The following is a 22,196-nucleotide window of genomic DNA, read 5'->3' as shown; positions in this document are numbered from 1 at the left end:
AATGTATAAATGAATAAATAAAAAGACAAAGAATTGGTTTCTATAGCAGTTATGCATTGAGGTTGTTTTTCTTGTTGTTGTTGTTGTTTTTGCATTTATTATTGATTCAATTGTAGTTTTCAAATATTATCTCTTCATTCCATGTTGTTTGATTGCAATTTAATTTTTTAAAACATGAATGAATTAATAAATAAATAACTCACCAGTTTCCGGAATGATGACTGGTTCACTTTCTGCTATGAGTGAATTTGTCCCTTTTATATATCCCCTGCAGGTGTAGATGCCTCCGGCATAGATACTGATCACTCTACCTGTAAACTTATTTTCAGGTGAGCTTTGTCTGAACCAATCATATTCAATGTCAGCAGAGTACTTCACATCACAGGTCAGTGTCACATTGCCTCCTGCTGGTATGACTGTTCTGTCTGCTGTTAAAATGGCCTTTTCCTTTTCTGTGATCTCAAAAAGCTCTAAAACAAGAAAACTTTAGTCAATGAATATTTACTGTGATTTAAAAGGATTTGAATCATCTATCACCAAATCCAAAATAACTGAATACCTGAGAAAAATCTGGAACAGCCTACAGTCCAAACATTGTCTTAAAAACAAGTATGCTTGTAAAATTTAGTTAATCCTTCCAGTCCACTGACAGCTTTGTCTTTATATTTTATTTACTTTATTACCTGTCTGCATGCGGTGCTTTTCTATTTCTAACTTAAAATTGCAAACACCTCATCTCACAACTATAATTGAATATAATTACTGAAATTCAATAATTACTTTTATTATTAACATAATTGTAATAATTTATAGTGCAACTCATTCTTATATTTATGTACTTCACACAGGACAAGCTCACTTATTCACTGTGTTGTTGTAATACATGATCCGATAAACAGAATATCTGTATTTGTCATGTGAAACTGTGTGGCAGGCAGGATTGGACCCAAAATGCAGGACTCAAACGCAGAAACTTAGGACGGCAACTTTATTGCTGGTAAAAATTCTCCATAAACGTAAACTCACACGAAATAAACAAATCAAAAACCTTCAGAAGAACTAAGAAAAGAACACTAGAAACATGGAACTAGAATTAACACCAAAACCAGAAACACAGGGAGTCTTACAAAACATAAGGCGGAACAACACAACAAAAGGCAAACACAGGGCGTAAATATACAGAGGAGTAATGAGGGAATGGGAAACAGGAGGGAGACACAGCTGGGATTAATTAGAAATAATAAGACAAGGGAAGCAAAACTAGAAACACTGACATGAGACACGGACTTTCAGAGTAAAACAGGAAATATGACACAGGGATGCGGACTTGACACTTAGACAGAGAGACATGACTGAGCGGGGAGACAGAGGGAACATGAAGCTCAGAGACAAAGGGTAACCAAACATTAAACAGAGGGAGGGTACAGAAACAGAAACTCCAAGCTTTGTTAACAATAATCAAGAAGTATAAATCAAACAGAAAACACTGGGTCACACCCAGGACCATGACGGTATTAAGGTAGCAGACTGTCTAAAGCTCAGAGACTGACAACACTGGGATTCACTAAGATAACACTACAAACATAAAGTAAATATGTAATTTCAACCTCATTTCACTTTTCAAAAGAGTTTCAGAAATGCGGAGAATCTGTACAAAATCTGTAAAATTCTAGATATGATGGTGATGTTATATTTCATGTTCATCTGTTCTTTAGTTTGTCACCCATTTACATTTATTTTGAAACTTTGGCAACTTCAAAAAATAATAAACAAAAATGATAGAACAACATAATTTTCAGATTAGATATTTGGGAAAAACACAGCAAAAAAATTGATCTCTTACCGTCCTGATTTGCGTAGTCAAGTGTACTGAGCACTAAAGTAAAGAGTGAGACCCCATCAGACATAATAAAATCTACACCATTTCAACTTTACACAAAACTTTAAACTAAAAAAATAATAAGCCACAGTAAACAAAATCAACACTGTAAAAAAAAGTTAAGGTGAAAAACTGTGAAACGGCAACAGTAATAGACCATAATATCTAAAATGGTATTTCTCCATCATAGAAACATTTAATAATCATAAATTTTTGCAGATTCCATGGTATTGCATATGTATTAAAACTTTTGCAATTACTCCATTAATCATTCAAGCTGACTGACAGAAAATAAATTAGCAACTATTTTGATAACGGACTAATTATTTCAGCACTATATTGTTATTTAGACTTTGTGTATAAATGTTGTGTCTTGTATGGTAAACTGAATATCTTTGTCTTTAGACTGTTTGTTAGACAAAAATATTTTTTCCATGTACATGAGGTGTACTCACGAAATTTGCTGATTTCAAATGAAGCAAACAACGTTTAAACAATGTGATTAGATGTTTAGCTAGGAGGAGAGAAGGGAGGAGGCAAATGGGCACTTGGCAGAGTATAAAAGATGACATCCTTTTATACTCTTTCATTGGATCTCAGAAGTTCACTCTTCTGATTCCAGCAGATGATGTCAGAGGGATCAACCACTGCCAAAACTGTGGACTTATAAATTGGTTTTGAATTGTTTGGCTTTATTGAATTATTAACTTTGAGAAGGATTTGGACTTCCACTGGCTTATTGGAGGACTGCAGCTTCGCAAGATTTCCAAGATCTTTCCTGTGGATTATACGTTTGAGAAGATATTGCTGTATTCCTGGACAATCAAAAATCCATGGGATGCTGTTTTCCTGTTGGATTACTTCCCTGAACACAGAACACTGAGATAAGTACATCTTCAGCACTAGTCTGTGTCCTCTCCTGTTTCACTCCTCTCAACGATACGAACAAACTCAGCATTGGCTCAGAGCAGGTTAAATACAGTATAATTGTTATGTTATGTGCACATTGAGAATTTTAGCATCTCTTAGTGGTTAGCTTGGAGACTGCGGTCAAGTGAATTTTTCTGTGGCTTGGTTTTTATTGCTTCCTATTGGATGTTTAGGGTCACATGAGTGGGGTAATACAGGAAGCTGTTTCCTATTGGATGTTTAGAGTCAGAGGAGTAGGGTAATGCAGGAGGCCATTTTAGCATTGGGATTTGCACAGTGAGGCGTACCAGAAGTCTCCCTGTTTAATCCTTCAGCATCCACCTGTGTTATGCCATGGAGAAGCTTTGTTTGTAAGTTTGAATTGTGTTTCATCTTTATGAGTAGTAAGTGATGTATATTTTATTGATTTTATGCATATTTGGAGAGATTTATGTATAAATGCCTAAATCTGTTCGCCATGTGAAGCAAATGCATAATTCTTTATTTTCATTGAGCATATTTCTCTTTTGTATTTTTTGTAGTTTCACAAGTTCTGGGAAAGCACTGTAAGATGTACATTGATGAAGACAAACAAGTAAACAGCCCTCAACTTTACTTTCACGTCTGACTCATCATTCAACGCTTTCAGTGCCTACGGCAGATGTTTAGCTATCTGTCACTTCGTGTACCAGAACCACGCACGCAGGGGGTGTGTTTATTAATGGGTGTGTTTAATAAGACCGGACCTGCCAGGCTACTCAGTGGAGACAGGGAAGACACCTTGGGCGAGTCTTCTCACCCACATGAGCTCCATCTGAGCTCTGCATTGCCTGCTGGGTAATACTGACAGGATCAGCGATTAGGACTTTTTAAACAAAAAACTACATCAGGCCAAACCAGATTTCCTGAAATGGGGTGATGGTCCTTCAGATCAGCAAGTGTAACAACATGTCTTGGTTTGCAAAGGAATTTCTGTTATTTACTTTGAAAGTAACCATAAAAATTAGGGATATTCCTGGTGACTAATTTCTTAGTCTACTAAACAAGAGGAAAAAATTTGACTAAACAACTAGTTTAAAACTAAGAAACACTCAAATATTAAGTTATTTTGAAAAATATTTAATATAAAATGTCAAAAACCAGTAACAAAGGCATTTGAAACCATTTATCACATTCTTCAGTAATGAATTGAATTGAATAACTGTGTGGAACCTTGGACAATGTACTCCAGATGAAGAAGAAAAACAAAGCTGCTGAATCATTTGAAGTGTTGGAATGTGGAAATTTCAACATCGCTTGAAAAAACTGCCAGCTTGCAACGCCCCTCTCACCGAAGGCTAAGTTATTTTTAGCCAATTACAAGTTGAATCTGGTAGTTGGGGTTGTTACCTAAGATAGCCTCATTAAGAAGCAGCACAACTAATGTGTCTATGCGAGCTAATTTGCAATGTGCACCACTGGCCCGGCCATTTTTTTTTTAATGCACCTTCTCATATTAATTCACTGCGTGTCGTGCCCAGGGCTGGACTGGGACAAAAAATCGGCCCGGGCATTTTTAAATCGGCCCACCAGGTATTATAGGAAAAGGTATAAAGCCTTTGAATGAAAACGAACGCTGTTGTGACAGTGATGTACACTCTTGTGTTGGTATATGTATGATTTCTATACATTTTACATCAGATAAAAACTTTGGTTGTAAGATTCAGATAATTATTTAATAAAAGCTAGACATTTTAAATGAGAATAAGAAAAGTATTTCTTTGTGCCCCTGGTGTTATTTGTCTCTCAGAAACAGTTCATAACTTCCCTTCAACTCATTCATGTCACCTAAAAGGTAAACCTGTTTCTCCATCACCTGTTCAGCTCTGATGGTTCAGTAAGGACATCTCCTGGTTTCATCTTCATGTTTACTCTCCCCAGATATACAAACTGATATCATGACCAGCAGCTTTTACAGCTGTGGCTCCAGCAAACATCAGCTGATACTAGAAATTAATATTAAATCAATTCTAACAACAGCTGATCAAGCTTAAACGTGCTACTGTTGTTTAGCGCGACATCCGCTGGTTTCCTCTTTTTGGCACAAAGTGGGCGATCAGTTTCATGATTGAAGTAGCAACGGGAGAGGGAGGGGGAGAGAATGAGAGAAGAAGAAACAGCTGCAGCGTAAAGACGCAGAATAACTCCAGCTTTGTGTCTTTTTCCATTCTAGCTGAAGTCCGGGACAAACTTTTCAGCTCAATACGAAAAGCGTAATATTTTCTCTGAATACGGGACGATTCCATTTTTTACGGGACCGTTTGCAACTCTACTAACTAACCGCATGAATCAAATAAAGTTCAACATCAATAACATCATAGCACCCACCCACCTGTATAGAAACTCCGTCATGCTAGCTAGCACGCAGTACGAGTTATTGTAACTGACTGTAAAAAGTCAGCACAACGAAAATAAACTCCACCTAAACTTGGTTTATATCTGACCCAGATAGACTGCAGGTCATAACTCCTACCTGAAGTTCAGTTCACCTGACACTCGGACTGGCGGCTGCCTCGGGTCTTTCCTCCTTATCCACCTGCTGCCCTCTGTGAAAGCTTGGCCACAGCCACTACCAAGCAACTGAGTTATTTTTATACATCGGCCAGCATCTGGCCAATCCACCACCTTTCATTGTTTATACCGTTACAAAAAAAAACCCATCGGCCCAGAAAAACGAAAAATCACCGGTATGCCCGATGGCCAGTCCAGCTATGGTCGTGCCACAGTTAACCCTTCGCGTGCCAGCTGTGCCCAGGGTTGCCGACCTCTGCAATAGAATGATGCTGCCGGCGGTAACCCACGTTCCAGCAGTGTATTCCAGCCCTAACCCTACCCTTAATCCTAATCTTAACCATAACCTGTGTGTTTTCCAAAGCGATTCATGATGAGAAAGTAAAATAAACGTACATGTATAGATTCAGTCCAAACGGTTCTCATGTTTTGTCCTGTTTCCGAACGTGTAACATAGAGACGTGTTGGGTGGTTGAAACCGTAACATACTGACGATCTGGCACATAGCGCTGTATGTTACGCTTTGGTAGTGAGAACGTGTTGAGCGACTATATGCCGCATGGCTAAGAACGGCTGGCCCAGGTTTGAGTCTGCACCCCGGCCTTTTGCCACATGCCTTTCTTTCTTACCATCTGCTTTCCTGTCAGTCTTCACTTTACCTATCCGGTAATGCCAGAAAAAAAGCCAAAAACATAAATAAGATTTCTAGCAACCACAGCTGCAAGTTTGTTTTTGTTTTTTACCATAAACACAAGATGTTTAAAGCAAATTTCTTTATGGAGGTTTACTAGAAAGAAAGCGTAACAGAAACAGAAAAAAGCCTACCATATTATCTTATTCATCTTATTTTACTGTAAAGTTAACAGATATTTTGTTTGTTTATTTAACAGTTAAGCTATCAGACAACATAAACATAGATTTTTTTTAAAAATCTCTAGCCTCCTCTATTCAACATAAATAGCTTAAAGCATTGACTCACTTTTATCCTTATAATTCAGAGACAGACTATAAGGTACTTACATAATAACTCGAGCACGTACAGCAAAGAATGCCCCATCCTCACATCCAGTCCTGCTGCATGACGAATCTTAAAATGTGTTTCTGATTATAAAATCTGCAGTTTTCTCACACGTCTTCTTAATATAACCTCTCTGTGCTTCCTTGCTATTGCCACTAAGGTCAGACAGAAACACTTACCTTTGACCACAGTAACTGTGTCATGGTCTCATTTCCTGTTCGCTGCAGACATATTGTCTGTCTCAGTCTGTCCCCAAAAATAAAAATGAATCATATCACATCATACTTTGTGGTTATTTTCACATTGTTCAGTATGTCCAGTACCTTTGCATCCACGGTGTCAGCTTGCATGTTGCATGTATGTTGTGGCAAACACCACAGTCCGTTTTTCTCACGGGCCTACCCTTCACTGGAACTGCATTGCCTGCCTAAATATCAAATATTTGGCCCTCCATACTGTGCCTCATTAGAGAACTGTAACCTGATGGTCTGATGAGGACTTTCTGTCAAGAGGGCCCGGGAACCTGTACAAAATTGAACTCAAGTGCGAGACAGTCGTGCAGAGGTGGCTCAGAGTTCTCAAAGCAGAGCTTTATTTAACAACAGCATGAGGTTGTAGTTAATGTGGTGAACGAAACTTAGAAACTAGGCGTGGCACTAACACACAACACTATACTTGAAGTGGGGGACAAAGCTAGAAACTTGGTGTGGCTAAACATACAACATAATATTTGGCATGAACCGAAACATGATGTCATAAGGAGTGTTACACAAGGGGAGACTGGTGGTGTGGAGGTTGCTGGGTCGCACTGGTGAGAGAGAGATGTGAGTCCAAGAGATGAGTCAGTTGTTGATGTGGTGTCAGGGCGAGCCAACGAAGCTAGAGGACATGGAAGACCAGGTAAGTAGACAAGAATTTAGAATGCAAGCAAGAGTGGGAGCCTATTACCGACTTGAATGAGTAGACGAACTGGCGGTGAGATAGCGGTGAGGTTGGCCATAAATAACCTCCTGTGATTGAATTCAATCCAGGTGAGCGGCTCAGGTGAGAGGATGGCCAGCCCTGCCCAAAGGCAGATACAGGAAACAAGGATCCAAACAGGCCACAACACCCAGCTGCTCACACAGACCATGACACTTTGTAGCTGCAAGGAACTATAGTAGCAAATTATTAGACTCTAAATTATCACTTTTGTTGTATTCTGTTTGAGTATTACTGTTTTTCAGAGTTTGGCATGATACACTTGTGCCTCAAAAATCAAACATCACCATATTACTATGATAGCTCCAGTGTATTTACAGTATAGGCAGACAGCAGGTGCTACACAATTTACAAAACATAAAATCAGAGAACTGATTCACAGCAGTGAGTAGCACAGGGGAATGCCTAGCTCGGCTTTATCTTTCCCTTCAGACACACTATTTTTTATTTTGCCTTTGTTGTTTTTGGAGTAATCCTTGGTGGGGGTAGGCTTTTGAGGCTTCAGGCTTATGAGGGGTTTGCCTTTAAAGACAACACTTGAGAAGCTAAGTAGGCTAGATGTGTTAGGTCAGACTGGTGAGAGTTTTAGGCTATGTCCACACTAATGCATTTTCGTTTGAAAGCGCATCGTTTTCTCTCCATTTTGGCCTCAAGTCCACACTGAGACAGCGCTTTCGCTCAAGGAAAACGCAGCATTTTGAAACGCATACATTTGAAAACGGAGCTTTCGCGTCGCAGTGTGGATAGCAAAAACGCAGACTTTTGAAAACAATGGCGCATGTTAGTCCTGTAATGCAGTCATGTGACCAATTAAACCAAGATAGCAGAGGGCATTATACAGCAGTGGCGTTGTTTGTGCTCAATTTTGACAGTCCCTTAAAGCTTAATATCAGTTTGTACATGCTCCAGATAGCTTTTCTTCAAATTCTTTCATTCTCAATTGCTTTTGCAACTTTGTACTTTTGTGTTACTCGCAGCAACAATTCCACCTCATTGTTAGTCCATTTAAAAAACTCAGTGCTTTTCCTCGACATTTTGCCGCGACGTTTCAAAGAGCCGGAAAGTAAATAGATGGCAGACAGAAATGAGGCAGGTCGAATAGTCTTGCATTTCACGCATGCGCAGTACTGGAACATAAGCGTTTTTGGCCGTTTCAATGTGGACGCACAACTCTGTGAAAACGACTGAAAACGCTAGTGTGGACGCAGTGTTTTCAGACGAAGACGCCATTTTCAAATCTATCCAGGCTAGTGAGGACGTAGCCTAAGTGTTATTGTGTTATCAGTTGTCAATTTGTTTCTGTCTTTTTTGCATGTTAGGTATATCCTTACTTTAGTAGTTTAGCTAGATATCTGGCTATTGAACAAGCACCTGTAGGGAACCAGCGCTTGGTTGCGTGTTATTTTGCTAGGGATTTTTTTTTTTTTTTGTCTGCTTGAAATGGCTACATTTATTATAGGTGCTATGGCTCGTCCAGCTGGACGCTTGGAGAAAAATCCAAGGTCCACTCTAGTATCTGGTCTAGTGTAGAGGGGGATCAATACCCTGCCAGAGTCTTCTAGCTCACCTCTGCTATTGCCAGATCAGACTGGAACACTGTTAGTGTCAACACCTGTCGCACAGGCCAATCACGCTGCCTTGCTTTGATCCGCTGTCGTTGGAGTCCTCATTTGGTTCTAAGCAGGACCCTAGCCCGAAACCTCATCTGGCATACCTCCAGGGAGGCGCATGAAAAGGAACAGGAGATTCAGTTGAAAACAGTTGGAGTAGGCCCAACCATATTTTGATTTTGCAAGGGAGAAGAGTACCATTTTTGATCGACGGTGTATGGTGTGTAAAGCTACTGATCTTACTTCAGTGCGTGAGTTGGTGCCTGTCAAAGATTTTACAAATTGCTTACCAGAGCACATTGTGGTGTACCTTAATGAGAAGAAAGGTTTGCTTACTACAGCAGGGTGCCACATTGCCTGTTGAGTTCACCTTTGAGCCAAAAGGCCTATTTTATTAAGCATGACCAATGTGACTCTGCAGGGAAAGCTAGTGCAGTGCTAGCTGCACATACCCAAAAGGGAGGGTTTCCGGTGTCCAATGCTAGGACAGACAGAAAATATGTTGTTTGTTTAATAGCAGATTGTGAGGCATATAAACAAAAACAGTTAGCCTCAGTGCCTCACTCATCCAGGTGACTTTTGCAGTCTCAGCTGACTGCAGGTTTCCCCAACCTTATAAACAGTACATTTGCACAATAACTAAAACCAGCCCACTAAGTGAACAATGGGCTGTAAGATCAGTGACCACTGATCAACAACTGCTCAATGGCCATTCACAAAAAGTTGGGGATTGCCATCTTCGCCATCTTACAATGCTGTGATTGCAGACATTCCCTTTGATCAGTGGTTGTTGATCAATGGTCTTGACAATTTGCATATTAATGATCAAGGAACTGACCTCACAGCCCATTGTTCATTCAGTGGGCTGTGAGGTCCAGAAGAACAGAATCAATCTTTTGGGATTTACTTACCTGGATGATTAAGCACGCATCAAGACAGGTGTTTTAGATCAGCTCCCAAGCATTGTTGAGCCAGATGCTGAATCTAAAGTACCTCCTGGTACTGGTGAGGCACTTGTTAGTCTTCATAAAAAAAAAGTCTTATCATTAGCTAGTAAAGTCATTTCTGTAACTGTCTCTGACTCATTCCCACTCCCTCGTATAGAGGACTGCATTGACAGCATGGGTCCTGCCAAATTTATCACTAAGTTGGATCCGCTAGAGATTACTGGCAGGTTACCTTGACCCCCGGAGCCTGTAACATTTCTGCATTTGTCACTCCTGATAATTTTATGCAGTACACTGTGATAGCATTTGGAATGAAAAACTGTCCTGCCACATTTCAGCATTTGATGCATCTGGTATGTGTATCTGATGATGTGGTGATATAGACAGATGCGTGGGCGGATCGCATAGTCATCCTAGAATCAGTGTTTCAGTTGCTAACTCAGGCCTTGTTAACCCTTAATTATGCCAAATGTGAGATTGGTAAAGCAATAGTTACATATCTGGGTAAGCAGGTTGGTTTTGGACAGGTTTGTCCAGTGGAGGCAAAAGTCACTGTAATACTGAACTATTCAGTTCCATCCAGTTTGTCTTGTTTTTTTGACCGGCTGTACATTCAGAACCAGCGACTAATGTGCTGGGTGTTGTTGGCACAGGATTAACACCTTGTGATCAAATATAAGAAAGCCTCACTGCCTCCAAACACATTCTCCTTTTTTCCTTTCTCTTTCCCTAACAGTAGGACAGTTATCACCAAAACCCTGTTGGCCAACTGCACCGAAGGTGGTCGTTATTAACAGCAAGTCCAGGAAATCTCATTCTTGATGATCTGCAGGTTTGATTTGGCAAAGATTTTCCATTGAACGCCCTTCCTGACATAAAACTTACCAGGGCTTGCCATATAAGGTTATTCCTGAAAAGGCTGAGTGTTCAGAGCACTGTACCAATTCATAAAATGTTGACTGGAAGATAAAATTGTAAAAAGAAAATGTGCACAAGTAACAGGGATGAGTGATGCCCTGCTGCTTCTCCAACCAGCCTTGAGCCTTGGTTGCATAAGTTAAGATATTAAGACCCTAGAGTATGGAGGGCGACTTTAGCAGGATGACTGGAGACCCACAAAATCTGTGATGATTGAAATCCAGTGTGACACTTATGCATGTGTTGATTTGGGGTGCCATACCATCTGCTTGTCATTGTCCCACTGTCTTTTATTAAGTCCAGAGTCAATGCACCTGACTTGTCTACCATCTACTGGTTTTATGGCTATGCTAATTTCCTTTTCCAGTTGTACTTAGCACCTGCACACAGTGCCAGACCTACTAACAAATGGTTTGCTGATCATATTATTACTGTGTTTGGCCAGCCAACTCACCTGTCCTGAACCCTGCAGGGAATCTATGTTGTACTGTAAAGTGTGATAGTTCTCCTTGCTAAAATCCACTAGAGTAGGGGTCAGCAATCTGTGGCTCCGGAGCCGCATGTGGCTCTTTTATCCATACTGTGGCTCCCCATGGCTTGGGAAAATAAATTATAAAGTATTTAGTTGAAGTGTATTATATTAAAATAACATTATATTTTTGTCATGGCTGTGTGAAGGCTGGCAGGAAAAGGTGGACCCAAGAGCAGGACTCGCAGAGGCACAGGTGAACTCAAAAACCCTTGGCTTTATTGTGAGGTTACAGATAGAACAAAGAACTAACTAAACTGGAAAGCAACTAACCTGGCCGACAGGCAAACCGAACACACAGGGAGGTATGAGGGTACAACACGACAGAGAGCACAGGAAAACACAGGCCTTATATACACAGGGGAGTAATCAGGGAATGAGAAACAGGAGGGAGACAGCTGGGAGAAATTAGGCTAACGAGACAAGGAAGTGTAAAACTGAACACACCGACATCACACATGACCATGATCCTTCAAAGTAAAAACAGGAAACTAAGACACGGACTAGACAGTATCACTAACTAATCAGAACATAAGTCATAATCTAGAAAAACACCAATATAAGAAACAACATAAGACAACATAAAAAGAACATAAGAAAAAGATAACATAAATAAAATAAGAAGAAATAAGATAACATAAGAAACAGAAAAAGCTGGGTCAAAATGACCCACAACCGTGACAATTTTATTATTTTTCATCACTCAAAATAAGCGTCACACTCGCCGAAGCCGGTATATACCCGCCAAAACGCTGTGCATTTATCAAGACTTTCAGCCCCAGGTAGGCCAAGTTTGGAGTAATGTAAGAAAACAAACATGAAACAAACAAGCCTCACAGACGACAACTTACAGTCGTAAAGATGACAGTGACTTCGTACAGCCCCGATTTGCAGACGCTCTGCGCAGAGGTTCAGGACCAGAAGTCCTATTGTAAACATACCGCGGCAAACCTGACAATGTTTGCATGAACATGCTTTTCAGCATCTCTTTATTGACAACTTTTCACACACGGTTGCTGTACGCATACAGCCAGCTGTAGCTTTCCAGCTACCAAAAGAACAGCAGAGAGACAAGGACTTTAAGGCAAGGCGTGATTGCGGATGTTGCTCAGGTGTGTCCGCCTCCCCTGCAGAGGGTTAAGAGTTCACAATGTTCACAATGTGTTCATTACATAAATAAAAAATTTATTTTCTCTGTAGAACTTCATGGATTTCATAAGCAACACACTATAGTTGTTTATACAAAGCATAAAGGTAAAAAAAACAATATATACAGTGTTATTTTCATTTTAGATGTCAAAAAGTATTGTCCAGTGTCCAAATGGCTCGTTGGGTGTTAAAGGTTGCCGACCCCTGCACTAGAGTAAATGCTAAATTTATCAGCTTAATCATGTTTAATCAAACATAAGCAAATATCCATCAATAGTTGCCCAATCAGCATGTCATTTAATGGGGCACAATTCATACATTTTCTGTACATTTAAAGAAAAAACAAATAAAATGATTTGGTGGATAGAAAATTTCATTGCTAATATAAATAAAGTACTATTATAACAAATAAATATAAGTGAATAAGCTGCCAAACGAAGATCAGCATTTGGTCTTTCATCTCAGCATGTTAGCATGCACCCAATTTATTCAGCAGAGGAAATTTCATTTTTATATAAAAGTAATCATAAGTCCTGTGATTAATTTTATATTAGTTCTATGAATTGATCCAACATTTATTTTATTGTCTATGCTGAACATTGAGCTTTAATCATGTTTGGAATATTTGTCTGGTATTTACAATGTTCATTTTCTTGTACTGTTTTTGTTCTCGTTTTCTTTTGTTTCCCACTGTTCAAAACTCCCGTTTGACCTCTGGGTGGTGCTATACATTCAATTTTTTTGGCTTCTGCAACACGCTGTAAACTGTGTCGATCTGCGTGGGCCGTTGTTGTGCCTCTTCTACTGTGGCAGTCTCTGCAGTATTTTGTATGTTGTTGCCAGCAGAAGAGCTTTTCACTCCTGGAAGAGTGTAGATGGTATCTACTGGATGGCTTTCCTGTCTTGGGCTGCTGCTCTGGCTGTACTGAAGGACGTCTGCGTTCTCATAAGCAGGGTCAGCATCACTTGACGAAGACGCAGTAGAGGCTCTCGACTGAGATGATGGCAGAGTATTAATGGGCTGGCTTTGTATTGAGCGGATAGTATTTGTTGGAGCCTGTAAATAATAAAGTCAAATATTCAGTCACATTATGACACCACATAACTGTGGCACTGCACAAGTTATATAATATAAAGTATAAACAGATATAAATCTCTGTTAGTGAATGCAGCTTACCTGGTAGGATTTCCATTTTGTTGAAAATAATCTTTTAACTAAAAAGAAAGAAACTGCTAAAAAGATGAAGGCGAGTAAAACACAAACAATAATAAATGCAAGTGTTCTCGTTGATGGAGGGTGTTGTGCTTTCCCCCTATCATCAGGATTAGTGTTATTGAAACCTGCGGACACAAAAACACAATTTTAATGAGCAATTTAAAAAAGTTTCTTTTCAGACATGAAAAATAAAATAATTTTATGATAACAACAAACAATGTACATATATAAATAAAAGGGGAAATATCAAGAAAGGTGGAAGAAAATATTGCTTTTTATTTCATGTCGAATGAAATCAACAGCCTGTTATTTATAATTAATATCTAATACTTACACAGTGTTGAGCTTTCAGAAGCTTGATTTGTGCTAACATGGTTGTTGCCTCTGCAGACCACGGTACTGTTCTCAGTGAAGGTGGTGATGTTGACCTCACTGAATGATTTCTGGGATGGTCTGCAGCCGTCTTCATCACAAACAGACCAAAGCCAATAATCCTGGATGGAGCAGTTTACTGTGATACTGCAGAGTCCAGCAGACTGGTTGGAGCCAAGCTTTGACATTATAATGACAGGTGTGGGAACCACATCTGTAACATCGAGCCAAACAGATAAATTAAGACTTAATACAAAAAGGAGAACTGACAATGACCTGGATGATTCAAAATTTGTAGGCTATATGATGTTGTGGTTAAAGACAATGACAGATTCTTTAACCAGTCACCAGTCTTTCTTTCAGTCACAAGGAGATGTAAGACTGTAAGAAAAATGCTACTAAATCCAGAAAAAATATAATATGTAAAGTAGATTCATGGCTAAAGACAAAGTTCTGCTTATAACTTACCTTGAACAATGACTTGATGTTTCTCTGATGCTGAAGTAAAGTTTTGGCTGATTGAGACGTCATATATCCCAGCGTCTGTATCAGCCAGGTTATTAATACACAAGGAGAGGTTCCCAGCACTATAAGTCACTCTGTCTTTGTATATTGGATTGATTACTGTATCATCAGCAATAATTATCGTGTTAAATTTCCATTCACCACGTCTATATGGTGGCGGTTTCCTGACATTCAGACACACTGAGCTGTTTTTCAGCCGATAATATGTCGCTGTTGGGTCCGCTGCTGTGAGACCTAAGAGGAAACAGTGCCGCGAAAGAGTCTTAAAATACATTATTACACCTTAAAATCACACCATGAATACATACATATATTGAAGTAAGTGAACACTGTATGATAAAGGAAAACACTTTGATATATTTCAGGGGTTCTTTAATGTCACATTAGGCTGAGAACAATTATTTTTACTCAAACTGCCAAAGAAAAAAATCAATTTAATTTCAGTTATTAAACTTCACTTCATTCATCACAATGACAGTCATATTCCTAATGAAAGCTCTGATACATATCTTTAAAAAAATAGATTTCATAAATAATAAATATTAGATTAAGTTTGGCATTCAGCTTACCTGTAACAATCCAAAAACTCAGAAGCAGAATCATTTTTAATCCACAAAAATTTATCTGAACATAAGAAAAGTGGAATTCATAAACAGGAAATCTGCTGTGCATGGTTTCTCTGCTGTAGCCAGCTACAAATGCTCCAAATATGGCAGATGGCAGAGAGAAAAAGAAACGCTTCAAAGCCCAGGAAGCATGCATCATCTGCTGGATCAGAGAATGAAAAAAAAGCTCCCAAATGCAGCTAAACTACACTTCAATTAATTAATGATCATCTGTTTTTTTTCTGTTCATTCACAAATGTTATGATTAAAATACAAGAGCTGACGAAGATATTAGGGTAGACGTGTGTGTCTCTGTCTGTGTGTTTTTGTGTGTGTGTGTGTGTGTGTGTGTGTGGTGCTGTAAAGACTTTAGCCAGTTGCAAATAAATCCTGAAATTTAAGGTTAAACAAGAAGAGATCAGGGTACGGATATTAAATGAGAGCAATGGTGAAGGAAACAGATGCATACATGTGTGGTTTTTGTATGCCGTGTGTGGTTGTTAGCACGCTAGCACAGAAACATTTCACGTTATGGTTAGTTCAGGAAGCAGCAGCTTTTCACAATGAAGGAACTGGTCTCTTATCAGATGCTGGTAACATTTACTTGGCATCTGAAACTTGTGATTTTAAGCATTTTAAAGTTTATATTAAATACACATTTTACAAACTCATCGTTCCTACTAAAGTGCACTGTACACAAAGGAGAACCAGGCTAATATAAGATGAGGGACAAAAATGTCTTCACTACTGTAGTACCTAATTATTGTGGTAAATACTGTCAACACTATGGTAAGTTATTATTATCGCGCTTATAAGATAAAGAAGTATGAAAATGTTCATGATGGAGGGCGGGGATTTTATAGCCATTTTTTTCAGCATAATCATTTAGACTGAGAGGAGGCCTGAGGAATGGAGAGGAAGTGTACTAGTACAGATTTTTAAGAACAAGGATGATGTGCAGAGCTGTAGTAACTACAAAGGGATAAAATTGATGATGTCATACCATAAAGATATGGATTAAGGCGATGAGCAAGATGAGAAAAAGCACTACGATGTTTGCTTTGAGAGTGTTAAAGGATTTAAGTAAGGTGATAAGGAGAGTCTTGGAATTGAGAAAGCATATGTTAGGGTGCAAAGTGGTACTGCATGAGGAAGTAAGGGGGGCAGTAAAATATGTGAGGGTGGTGCAGAACATTGTATGAGGCATCTGTAGTGAGAGTAGAGAGCAGGTGGAAGAGAGCCTGGAGAGGTGGAGGTATGCCCTGGAGAGAAAAGGAATGAAAGTCATTAGAAGCAAGACAGAATACAAGTCTGTCTGTCCATTAATTTGGACGGGGTCGGGATAGAGGATATACTGGACAAGATGTAGTGAAGGAGGACATGCAGTTAACATGAGGTGGAGTCACATGATCTGCTGTCACAAGCCCTAAAGGGAGCAGATGAAAGAAGAAGATGACTACAGTATCTGCCAGTCTGTCATCTGGTGCTTTCAGTTTTACTTTGGTCTTTCGTCTGTTTACTATTTATTTTGCTCCTGCCCTGTTTTCTATATGTTTTTGTTAAGCTTTGTGCAAATATGATTGATATTGAATTGACTTGAATCACGCTCTTAAAAGAAGCCATGTATTCTCTCCATGGCAGGCCAGATATGGACCCAGGAGACAAAACTCAGCCTTTCTTGCTGGTAACCACAGGACAAAACTGTTAGATTGAAAACCAACAGATACAAAGAGCTGCAGTTTGCACCACGCATTAACCAGGAAATCCAATTTTAGCAGCACAAGTATGTAGCAATATCAAGCCACAAAAAACTCTGTACAGGTGTTACGGTTTGTTATCTGCAACAGATATTATGCAGTAGAATAAGGACATTCACATTACAAAGGACTGTATTAGGAATGAGCACTTTTAATAATAGCAGGATTTGTATTTACCCGAACTCTGACTCACAGTGTGTCAGTTTTTTTCGGTTTGTGTCAGAAGGCTAGTGGACATTTATGTTGAGACACATGTTGAGTTTATATTCAGTTACCATGAGTTTTTGTTGTTCACAGTAAGTTGTCAAACTTATTAGTTTCATGGTCTGGGTGAGCTGCTAGTAGTTTTCATCTCCTCATCTGCTTAGCTCACCTGGTCCTCGGCAATCAGCGAGACGGTATTTAAGACCAGTCTCCCTGTTTCTTCTTGCTCCGTTTATTAGCTAACTCACATTGGTAACAGCCCCCTCTATGTTTATGTTCTCGGTTAAGCTTGTTTGCTTACCTTGTTCTCTTTAGGCCATAGTGTCAAGTTATCACTCAACTCCTCAGCCGCACACATTCTCTTGACGCTGGTCTCTACAATAGGATTCACGCTGCCTCCACTCACCGCTCCACCACCCAGGAATGATCTCTCCACCACACACACCTGCCTGCCCTCCAGCCAACGTCTCTCTGGACACTCAAGGAATTGCATTAAGAAAAAGTATCACCCCTCCCCTCAGAGCCTCACACGTTCGACCTGCCCAAGTAAGCCGCTCAAACCCTGTAATCACCATTTTCCTCTGATTCAGCCTCTCACTTCCCTTCTAACTACATTCTTCTTTGTTTACAGTTACACCACGTCTGAACCCCTCGTGTTCCAAGTTAGCTTTATTGTTTTGTAGTAAAGCTTGTGAGAAATCCATCTGCTGTCTCTGTGTTTGGTCTGTGCTTGAGTCCACGTTTACGAACTGGCCACTGGACCTCTTTAAAATTAGCAAGTGTAACACACGTCTCATGTACCTGTGAGCAGGGCCTGGGTCTCTACAGTGTAGTTTACTTTTGATATTCCCTTATTTATGCTTATAACCCAAAATATAAAATGTATAAATAAACCTAAAGACAAGCATACAATTTGAAATGCAACAGTTTCACTTTAGTTAGTGATTTCCAGTAAAATAAAGAAAAATCACTTGGATTTAGTGGTAAATTAATATGTAGCACTGATAAAATGATGTTTCATTTACTATGGTTACGAATACCAAATGAAACAGGATAATTAAACACTGGTGGGTCCACACACACAAAAACATTCTGAAAATAAAACCCTCGTTGCAGGCCTGAGTCTTAACTGGGGTGCATTGTGGCCTAAAACTAAATGGTCGCTTCACTTGTAAACAAGCCATAAAATAAAAGTACGTGCAAATATCAGTACTCATGGCTCGTGATAGCTCAAAAGGACAGGTGGAAGGAAAGGGGTCATGGCCACCAGCAGAAGGGACCACGCGAGCTTTGCCTCTATCACACTGGCAAGATGTCCCGTCTTCTCCTATTGAATTAAATGAACCACCTGAATACCAACTCATTTGCCGTCTCAGAAATAGCTAGCATTAGCTGAATACATCCATACAGTACAGAGTATGAGCCAAGCAGAACAATGCTAGGCTAAATTCTAGCAGCTAATCGCGGCTAGCAATATCAGCATGTTTTAAATGTTAACAGTCATTTTGGAAAACCCTCTCAGACTCCTAATTACCTCTTGGTAGGTTAAAACAGCTCCACAACAGATAGCAGTAGCTCGTCTCTCCTCCAAATCCCACTCTTCTACCTGAAAGTCTCACCGGATTAGCAGGCACCACGAGAGCTTTAGTACATACCAATTAAAGTAAAGAAAATAATAAAGGACACTTTAAAATGTAAATAAGAAGGCTGTAAGTCTAAGCAACACAAATTACAGACATTACACACATTTGTATGGATTCCAAACTCTTCCACTTAAAGCGTTAATAATGCAACTGATAACTTAAAATATTTTTAACACATTTCAAATCGTTTCATTTGTATTTTAACCATTAAAGTGCATTTTTTAATTTAAACTAGTGCTGTCAGCGTTAATCTCGTTAAAATGACGTTAACACCATAACCGCATTGACGCGGCAAATCGCCATTAGCAAGTTAGCGCGGCTCGCCCCATGCATGGGGCTGCACGTGTTAACGAGCTAACCGTGCTAAAGCGTTAACGAGCTAACGCGTTAATGAGCTAACCGCGCTAACACGTTAACGAGCTAACCGTGCTAACGCGTTGACGCAGTGCAGCCCCACGCACGGTGCGATCCACACTAACTCGCTAATGGAGATTTGCCGCCTTAGTGCGGTTATGGCATTAACACTAGAAGTCCCAGGCTTTTCTAACCCTCTGTCAGCCAAGTGGAAGCTAACTTGGCTAGTCTGTTAGCATCAATTCATATGTAAATTGGGTCGTTACCTGAGAATTGTGGAGGGGAGTGGGGGTGTGTGAATGATTGCGGATTTCTAACTGCAAACTGCCTCTTTGTTTGTGTGTGGGGAGGGGGAACTGCTAAAAGCTGTGAACTTCATTTTGTGTTCGTCTTGATGCATTCTCAATCATCCAGGAAAATAAATCTCCAAAAGATTTATTGATAAAAACAGTACAAAAAAACCAAAAAATATTTCTACAAAAACAACCATTTGTACACATATTTACAGATAATAATAAAAAGTGAGTGAGTACATTTCAATCACTCACAATCCTGGCACTGCCATGGTATCTGTAGTCTGCATTTACCACATGTGTATCTGTAGCAGTGAACGCATCGCACAGTGGCATGATTGTTCTTGCATTTGTGTTTGACCTGACACGTGGCTCTTTTTCCAGGGCTAGGTGTGGAGGGTTGTGTCTGAAGCAACTGTTCTTTTCTTGCCTTCGTCCCAGCTATATGAGAGTTAGCCAACTCTCTTGCAAACTCCACCAGGAAGTCCACCCGTCTTTCCTGCGTCCCGGTGCATGCTTGATACAGCACATGTGCATTCAGTGCTGCCATGTCAATCATGTTATAGGACCGTGTACTCCCGCACCATCTGGTCCATCACATCCACGCCACACTTTGTGGTGTTGTAAAGGGCGACAGTGTTTGGCTTCCTTTTGGTGGTGTTATCAGTCTGAACCACGCTGTGCATGCTGCTAAGAATATAGACTGTCTTCTTCCGTTTGGCCGCATACGCCGTCAGCGTGGCAGCAGAGGTTGAAAACACCTAAGAAATAAGATAAATTGTTATTTCCATAGCACTTTTACACACAATGAAACACATAAACATAGAACCACAAAAGACCTGCAGCCTACCTGAGTGGTGAATTCATTGCGATTTGTGTATCTAGCGGATTGAGGAATTTCCCGGCGAATCTTGTTGACTGTGCCGAGGATGGTGGTTTTCCGTCTAAGAAGTTTTTGCGCAAGTGAAAGTGATGTGAAGAAATTGTCCGTGGTAACATTTCTGCCCTTGTCTAGGAATGGTTCCATCAGCCTCATCACTACATTTTCAGACAGTCTCTCCCCACTGGGACGATTGGGGTCCTTGCCAAGATATGTGAGGACATTGCAAATGTACTTGGGTTTTAGGTCGCAGGCCACCCAAAACTTGATCCCAAACTTGTCAGGTTTACTTGCAATATACTGCAGGAAACAGCACCGAGTCTTTGATCTTGATCTTGATCAAAGATCTTGATCTTGCGGGGGGTTACTAGGGTTCCATCACTACGTGACTGCTGGTCAGCAAACCTGGGAAACCCGCAGATCATTGGAACTATGCCGCGTAACCGCTTCCAAGACATCATGCAACACCTACGCTTTGATGACAGGTCCACCCGCAGTGATCGAGCAAAGACTGATAAGTTCGCTGCAGTTTCCAGTGTGTGGGGATCATTTGTCACCAACTGCATCATGTGCTACAACCCTGGTCTACATATCACCGTTGATGAACAGCTCTTCCCATCAAAGACTCGGTGCTGTTTCCTGCAGTATATTGCAAGTAAACCTGACAGGTTTGGGATCAAGTTTTGGGTGGCCTGCGACCTAAAATCCAAGTACATTTGCAATGTCCTCACATATCTTGGCAAGGACCCCAATCGTCCCAGTGGGGAGAGACTGTCTGAAAATGTAGTGATGAGGCTGATGGAACTATTCCTAGACAAGGGCAGAAATGTTACCACGGACAATTTCTTCACATCGCTTTCACTTGCGCAAAAACTTCTTAGACGGAAAACCACCATCCTCGGCACAGTCAACAAGATTCGCCGGGAAATTCCTCAATCCGCTAGATACACAAATCGCAATGAATTCACCACTCAGGTAGGCTGCAGGTCTTTTGTGGTTCTATGTTTATGTGTTTCATAGTGTGTAAAAGTGCTATGGAAATAACAATTTATCTTATTTCTTAGGTGTTTTCAACCACTGCTGCCACGCTGACGGCGTATGCGGCCAAACGGAAGAAGACAGTCTATATTCTTAGCAGCATGCACAGCGTGGTTCAAACTGATAACACCACCAAAAGGAAGCCAAACACTGTCACCCTTTACAACACCACAAAGTGTGGCGTGGATGTGATGGACCAGATGGTGCGGGAGTACACGGTCCGCAGAGGAACACGGCGCTGGCCAGTTGCCGTGTTCTATAACATGATTGACATGGCAGCACTGAATGCACATGTGCTGTATCAAGCATGCAACAGGACGCAGGAAAGACGGGTGGACTTCCTGGTGGAGTTTGCAAGAGAGTTGGCTAACTCTCATATGGCTGGGAAGAAGGCAAGAAAAGAACAGTTGCTTCGGACACAACCCTCCACACCTAGCCCTGGAAAAAGAGCCACGTGTCAGATCAAACACAAATGCAAGAACAATCATGCCACTGTGCGATGTGTTCACTGCTACAGATACACATGTGGTAAATGCAGACTACAGATACCATAGCAGTGCCAGGATTGTGAGTGATTGCTGAAAATGTTGAAATGTACTCACTCACTTTTTATTGTTATTTGTAAATATGTGTACAAATGGTTGTTTTTTATTTTTGTTTTTTTGTACTGTTTTATCAATAAATCTCAGCAACAAAGGAAATACACCCATGTGTGTTGATTTCTCCCTAAGGCAAACTGAAACACAAGTTTCCTTGTGGCTCAGGAAACTAACCACTCCAAGTGGTTCAGCATGGCCCCACCTTATTTACATAACAAAA

At 40.3% G+C, this 22,196-nt stretch overlaps 1 protein-coding gene and 1 long non-coding RNA gene across 2 annotated transcripts; one reads left to right on the top strand and one right to left on the bottom strand.

Annotated features, from left to right (window-relative positions):
- The first annotated feature begins 3,087 nt into the window (after positions 1-3,087).
- LOC109201309 (uncharacterized) lies at positions 3,088-3,383 on the top strand. The gene is made up of 2 exons (XR_002061341.1): positions 3,088-3,159; positions 3,331-3,383. It is a non-coding gene; the product is annotated as an uncharacterized LOC109201309 (long non-coding RNA).
- Positions 3,384-12,298: 8,915 nt separating this feature from the next.
- LOC100690468 (T-lymphocyte surface antigen Ly-9) lies at positions 12,299-15,325 on the bottom strand. The gene is made up of 5 exons (XM_005453185.4): positions 15,173-15,325; positions 14,547-14,837; positions 14,041-14,292; positions 13,668-13,831; positions 12,299-13,547 (listed from the first exon to the last, which is right to left on the bottom strand). Exons 1-5 carry the CDS (start codon positions 15,273-15,275, stop codon positions 13,215-13,217), a joined length of 1,143 nt encoding a protein of 380 aa, XP_005453242.1. The 5' UTR covers positions 15,276-15,325; the 3' UTR covers positions 12,299-13,214.
- Positions 15,326-22,196: the final 6,871 nt, after the last annotated feature.

This window comes from Oreochromis niloticus, linkage group LG3 (genome assembly GCF_001858045.2).
Source record: "Oreochromis niloticus isolate F11D_XX linkage group LG3, O_niloticus_UMD_NMBU, whole genome shotgun sequence".
NCBI lineage: Eukaryota > Metazoa > Chordata > Actinopteri > Cichliformes > Cichlidae > Oreochromis > Oreochromis niloticus.
This window is presented reverse-complemented; position numbering and strand designations above follow the sequence as displayed.